Source organism: Petromyzon marinus, unplaced genomic scaffold (genome assembly GCF_048934315.1).
Source record: "Petromyzon marinus isolate PM22_M1 ecotype Great Lakes invasive population unplaced genomic scaffold, UKy_Petmar_22M1.pri1.0 PM_Scaffold_454, whole genome shotgun sequence".
NCBI classification, from domain to species: domain Eukaryota; kingdom Metazoa; phylum Chordata; class Hyperoartia; order Petromyzontiformes; family Petromyzontidae; genus Petromyzon; species Petromyzon marinus.
In genome coordinates, this window is record NW_027423451.1 from 52,501 (window position 1) to 60,000 (window position 7,500).

The following is a 7,500-nucleotide window of genomic DNA, read 5'->3' on the forward strand; positions in this document are numbered from 1 at the left end:
ACCACCTTGTGCCTGTGGTGGTGGACACTCAGTCACTCACTCAGTCACTCACTCACTCAGTCAGTCACTCACTCACTCAGTCACTCACTCACTCACTCACTCAGTCACTCACTCACTCAGTCACTCAGTCACTCACTCACTCAGTCACTCACTCACTCAGGGTGGACACCTCGTTCCTGAGGGTCGAGTTCCTCGCCTCCACCTGCTCCACCACCTTGTGCCTGTGGTGGACACTCAGTCAGTCACTCACTCAGTCACTCACTCAGTCACTCACTCAGTCAGTCACTCAGTCACTCACTCAGTCACTCAGTCACTCAGTCATTCACTCAGTCACTCACTCACTCACTCAGTCATTCACTCAGTCACTCAGTCATTCACTCAGTCACTCACTCACTCACTCAGTCACTCAGTCATTCACTCAGTCACTCACTCACTCACTCAGTCACTCAGTCATTCACTCAGTCACTCACTCACTCACTCAGTCACTCAGTCATTCAATCATTCACTCACTCACTCAGTCACTCAGGGTGGACACCTCCTTCCTGAGGGTCGAGTTCCTCGCCTCCACCTGCTCCACCACCTTGTGCCTGTGGTGGACACTCAGTCACTCACTCAGTCACTCACTCACCCACTCACTCAGTCACCCACTCAGTCACTCAGTCACTCACTCAGTCACTCACTCACCCACTCACTCAGTCACCCACTCAGTCACTCAGTCACTCAGGGTGGACACCTCCTTCCTGAGGGTCGAGTTCCTCGCCTCCACCTGCTCCACCACCTTGTGCCTGTGGTGGACACTCAGTCACTCAGCAAGTCACTCACTCACTCAGTCACTCACTCAGGCACTCAATCAGTCACTCACTCAGTCACTCACTCAGTCACTCACTCAGTCACTCAGTCACTCACTCAGTCACTCAGTCACTTGCTCAGTCACTCACTCAGTCACTCACTCAGTCACTCACTCACTCACTCAGTCAGTCACTCAGTCACTCAGGGTGGACACCTCCTTCCTGAGGGTCGAGTTCCTCGCCTCCACCTGCTCCACCACCTTGTGCCTGTGGTGGACACTCACTCAGTCACTCACTCACTCAGTCACTCAGTCACTCACTCAGTCACTCAGTCACTCACTCAGTCACTCACTCACTCAGTCACTCACTCAGTCACTCACTCAGTCACTCAGTCACTCAGTCACTCAGTCACTCAGTCACTCAGGGTGGACACCTCCTTCCTGAGGGTCGAGTTCCTCGCCTCCACCTGCTCCACCACCTTGTGCCTGTGGTGGTGGACACTCAGTCACTCACTCAGTCACTCACTCACTCAGTCACTCAGTCACTCACTCACTCAGTCACTCAGTCACTCACTCACTCAGGGTGGACACCTCGTTCCTGAGGGTCGAGTTCCTCCCTTCCACCTGCTCCACCACCTTGTGCCTGTGGTGGTGGACACTCACTCAGTCACTCACTCACTCAGTCACTCAGTCACTCAGGGTGGACACCTCCTTCCTGACGGTCGAGTTCCTCGCCTCCACCTGCTCCACCACCTTGTGCCTGTGGTGGTGGACACTCAGTCACTCACTCAGTCACTCACTCACTCAGTCAGTCACTCACTCACTCAGTCACTCACTCACTCACTCAGTCACTCAGTCACTCAGTCACTCACTCAGTCAGTCACTCAGTCACTCACTCAGTCACTCAGTCACTCAGTCATTCACTCAGTCACTCACTCACTCACTCAGTCATTCACTCAGTCACTCAGTCATTCACTCAGTCACTCACTCACTCACTCAGTCACTCAGTCATTCACTCAGTCACTCACTCACTCACTCAGTCACTCAGTCATTCACTCAGTCACTCACTCACTCACTCAGTCACTCAGTCATTCAATCAATCACTCACTCACTCAGTCACTCAGGGTGGACACCTCCTTCCTGAGGGTCGAGTTCCTCGCCTCCACCTGCTCCACCACCTTGTGCCTGTGGTGGACACTCACTCAGTCACTCACTCACTCACTCAGTCACTCACTCAGTCACTCACTCACCCACTCACTCAGTCACCCACTCAGTCACTCAGTCACTCAGTCACTCAGGGTGGACACCTCCTTCCTGAGGGTCGAGTTCCTCGCCTCCACCTGCTCCACCACCTTGTGCCTGTGGTGGACACTCAGTCACTCAGCAAGTCACTCACTCACTCAGTCACTCACTCAGGCACTCAATCAGTCACTCAGTCACTCACTCAGTCACTCAGTCACTCACTCAGTCACTCAGTCACTTGCTCAGTCACTCACTCAGTCACTCACTCAGTCACTCACTCACTCACTCACTCAGTCAGTCACTCAGTCACTCAGGGTGGACACCTCCTTCCTGAGGGTCGAGTTCCTCGCCTCCACCTGCTCCACCACCTTGTGCCTGTGGTGGTGGACACTCAGTCACTCAGTCACTCACTCACTCACTCAGTCACTCACTCAGTCACTCAGTCATTCACTCAGTCACTCACTCACCCACTCACTCAGTCATTCACTCATTCACTCAGTCACTCAGTCACTCAGTTACTCAGTCACTCAGTCACTCAGTCACTCAGGGTGGACACCTCCTTCCTGAGGGTCGAGTTCCTCGCCTCCACCTGCTCCACCACCTTGTGCCTGTGGTGGACACTCAGTCAGTCACTCACTCACTCACTCAGTCATTCACTCAGTCACTCAGTCAGTCACTCAGTCATTCACTCAGTCACTCACTCATTCACTCAGTCACTCACTCACTCAGTCACTCAGTTACTCAGTTACTCAGTCACTCAGTTACTCAGTCACTCAGGGTGGACACCTCCTTCCTGAGGGTCGAGTTCCTCGCCTCCACCTGCTCCACCACCTTGTGCCTGTGGTGGTGGACACTCACTCAGTCATTCAGTCACTCAGTCACTCAGTCATTCACTCAGTCACTCACTCAGTCACTCAGTCACTCACTCACTCACTCAGTCACTCAGGGTGGACACCTCCTTCCTGAGGGTCGAGTTCCTCGCCTCCACCTGCTCCACCACCTTGTGCCTGTGGTGGACACTCACTCAGTCACTCACTCACTCAGTCACTCAGTCACTCACTCAGTCACTCAGTCACTCACTCAGTCACTCACTCACTCAGTCACTCACTCAGTCATTCACTCAGTCACTCAGTCACTCAGTCACTCAGGGTGGACACCTCCTTCCTGAGGGTCGAGTTCCTCGCCTCCACCTGCTCCACCACCTTGTGCCTGTGGTGGTGGACAGTCACCGAGGGGGTCACCCACACGCTCACTCACTCACTCAGTCACTCACTCAGTCACTCACTCACTCAGTCACTCACTCAGTCATTCACTCAGTCACTCAGTCACTCAGTCACTCAGGGTGGACACCTCGTTCCTGAGGGTCGAGTTCCTCGCCTCCACCTGCTCCACCACCTTGTGCCTGTGGTGGTGGACACTCACTCAGTCACTCACTCAGTCACTCACTCACTCAGTCAGTCACTCAGTCACTCAGTCACTCAGTCACTCAGGGTGGACACCTCCTTCCTGAGGGTCGAGTTCCTCGCCTCCACCTGCTCCACCACCTTGTGGCTGTGGTGGTGGACACACACGGAGGGGGTCACCCACACGCTCACTCGCTCACTCGCTCACTCAGTCACTCACTCAGTCACTCATTCACTCATTCACTCAGTCACTCAGTCGCTCACTCGCTCACTCACTCAGTCACTCAGTCACTCACTCACTCACTCACCCACTCACTCACTCACCTACTCACCTACACACTCACTTACCTACTCACTCACTCACCTACACACTCACTCACTCACTCACCCACCTACACACTCACTCACCTACACACTCACATACACACTCACCCACCTACACACCTACACACTCATTCACCTACATACTCACTCACTCACTCAACCCCCTACACACCTACTCACCTACACACTCACCTACTCACCTACACACTCTCCCACCTACACACCTACTCACCTACACACTCACTCACCTACACACTCACTCACCTACTCACTCACTCACCTACACACTCACTCACCTACACACTCACTCACTCACCTATTCACCTACACACTCACCTACTCACCTACACACCTACTCACCTACACACTCACTCACCCACACACTCACTCACCTACACACTCACTCACACACTCACCCACCTACACACCTACTCACCTACACACTCACCTACTCACCTACACACTCACTCACTCACCTACTCACTCACTCACTCACCTACACACTCACTCACCTACTCACTCACTCACCTACACACTCAATCACCTACACACTCACTCACACACTCACCCACCTACACACTCACCTACTCACCTACACACTCACCCACGTACACACCTACTCACCTACACACTCACTCACCTACTCACTCACTCACCTACACACTCACTCACCTACACACTCACTCACTCACCTACTCACCTACACACTCATCTACCCACCTACACACCTACTCACCTACACACTCACCTACTCACCTACACACTCACCCACGTACACACCTACTCACCTACACACTCACTCACCTACTCAATCACTCACCTACACACTCACTCACCTACACACTCACTCACTCACCTACCCACCTACTCACTCAACTACTCACTCACTCACTCACCCACCTCCACACTCACCTACTCACCTACACACTCACCTACTCACCCACTCACTCACTCACCTACACACTCACCTACTCACCTACACACTCACCCACCCACACACTCACTCACCTACACACTCACCTACTCACCTACACACTCACCCACACACACACTCACTCACTCACCTACTCACCCACTCACACACTCACTCACCTACTCACTCCCTCACCTACACACTCACTCACCTACACACTCACTCACCTACACACTCACCCACCCACACACTCACTCACTCACCTACTCATCCACTCACCTACTCACTCACCTACACACTCAATCACCTACACACTCACTCACTCACCTACTCACCCACTCACCTACTCACTCATCCACTCACTCACTCACTCACCCACCTCCACACTCACCTACTCACCTACTCACTCACCTACTCACCTACACACTCACTCACCTACACACTCACTCACCTACACACTCACTCACCTACTCACTCACTCACTCACCCACTCACTCACCAACTCACTCACTCACCTACTCACCCACCCACACACTCACTCATCTACACACTCACTCACCTACACACTCACCGACTCACATACACACTCACCCACCCACACACTCACTCACTCACCTACTCACCCACTCACACACTCACTCACCTACTCACTCCCTCACCTACACACTCACCTACTCACTCACTCACTCACCCACCTCCACACTCACCTACTCACCTACTCACTCACCTACTCACTCACTCACCCACTCACTCACCTACACACTCACCTACTCACCTACACACTCACCCACCCACACACTCACTCACTCACCTACTCACCCACTCACACACTCACTCACCTACTCACTCACTCACCTCCACACTCACCTACTCACTCACTCACTCACCCACCTAATCACTCACCTACTCACCTACACACCCACCCCCTCCCTCCCTCCCTCCCCTCCCCTCCCTCCCCACCCCCCTCACCCCCTCTCGAGCTCCTTCTCCGCTCTGTGGCGATGTCCCTCCAGGGCGTCCCTCTCCTGCTGTGCCTCGTGCCGACGTTGTTGCTCCTGCAGGGCCGAGGCGACCGCTGCATCCCGCTCAGCGCACAGCTGCTGGAGCTGCAGGGACAGGGCCTGGAGGCGCTGGGCAAGCGCCGCCTTCTCACTGACACACGTGGAGGGTGGAGGAGAGAGGGAGAGAGGGAGAGAGGGAGGGAAGGAGTGAGACTCACAGAGAGAGACACAGAGACTCATAGAGACTCACAGAGAGACTCACAGAGAGACTCATAGAGAGAGACTCAGAGAGAGACTCACAGAGAGAGAGACTCAGAGAGAGACTCACAGAGAGACTCACAGAGAGAGACTCACAGAGAGACTCACACAGAGACTCACACAGAGACAGACTCACAGAGAGACTCACAGAGACTCACACAGGGCCTGGAGGCGCTGGGCAAGCGCCGCCTTCTCACTGACACACGTGGGGGGTGGACAGGGAGAGAGGGAGGGAGTGAGACTCACAGAGACTCATAGAGAGACTCACACACACAGAGACTCACAGACTCATAGAGAGAGACTCAGAGAGAGACTCACAGAGAGAGAGACTCAGAGAGAGACTCACAGAGAGACTCACAGAGAGACTCACAGAGAGAGTCACAGAGAGACTCACACAGAGAGAGACTCACAGAGAGACACACACAGGGCCTGGAGGCGCTGGGCAAGCGCCGCCTTCTCACTGACACACGTGGAGGGTGGAGAGACTCAGAGAGAGACTCACAGAGAGACTCACAGAGAGACTCACAGAGAGAGTCACAGAGAGACTCACACAGAGAGAGACTCACAGAGAGACACACACAGGGCCTGGAGGCGCTGGGCAAGCGCCGCCTTCTCACTGACACACGTGGAGGGTGGAGAGAGGGAGGGAAGGAGGGAAGGAGTGAGACTCACAGAGAGAGACACAGAGACTCATAGAGACTCACAGAGAGACTCACAGAGAGACTCATAGAGAGAGACTCAGAGAGAGACTCACAGAGAGAGAGACTCAGAGAGAGACTCACAGAGAGACTCACAGAGAGACTCACAGAGAGAGGCTCAGAGACTCACAGAGAGAGACTCACAGAGAGAGACTCACACAGAGAGACTCACACAGGGCCTGGAGGCGCTGGGCAAGCGCCGCCTTCTCACTGACACACGTGGGGGGTGGACAGGGAGACAGGGTGAGAGAGGGAGGGAGGCAGTGAGACTCACAGAGAGAGACACAGAGAGAGACTCACAGAGAGAGACTCACAGAGACTCACAGAGAGAGAGACTCACAGAGACTCACAGAGACTCATAGAGAGACTCACAGAGAGACTCACACAGAGACTCACACAGAGAGAGACTCACACAGAGAGAGACTCACAGAGACTCAGAGAGACTCACAGAGAGAGACTCACAGAGAGAGACTCACACAGAGACTCACACAGAGAGAGACTCACAGAGAGAGACTCACACAGAGATTCACACAGAGAGAGACTCACAGAGACTCACACAGGGCCTGGAGGCGCTGGGCAAGCGCCGCCTTCTCACTGACACACGTGGAGGGTGGAGAGGCAGAGAGGGAGAGAGGGAGTGAGACTCACAGAGAGACTCACACACACAGAGACTCACAGACTCACAGAGAGAGACTCACAGAGACTCATAGAGAGACTCACAGAGACTCACAGAGAGACTCACACAGAGAGACTCACAGAGAGATTCAAAGAGACTCATAGAGAGACTCACAGAGAGACTCACAGAGAGACTCACAGACTCATAGAGACTCACAGAGAGAGACTCACAGAGAGACTCACACAGAGACTCACACAG

The 7,500-nt window shown here is 54.0% G+C and overlaps 1 protein-coding gene across 1 annotated transcript in view; it reads right to left on the reverse strand.

The window, feature by feature from the left end:
- LOC142923365 (uncharacterized) overlaps nt 1-7,500 on the reverse strand; it is a 55,841-nt gene that overhangs the window by 33,603 nt on the left and 14,738 nt on the right. Inside the window, exons 4-5 of the mRNA XM_076064453.1 lie at nt 5,639-5,821; nt 3,529-3,580 (exon numbers count right to left, since the gene is read on the reverse strand). Of these exons, the coding sequence (XP_075920568.1) occupies nt 3,529-3,580; nt 5,639-5,821 (235 nt within the window). The remainder of the gene's footprint in view (nt 1-3,528; nt 3,581-5,638; nt 5,822-7,500) is intronic.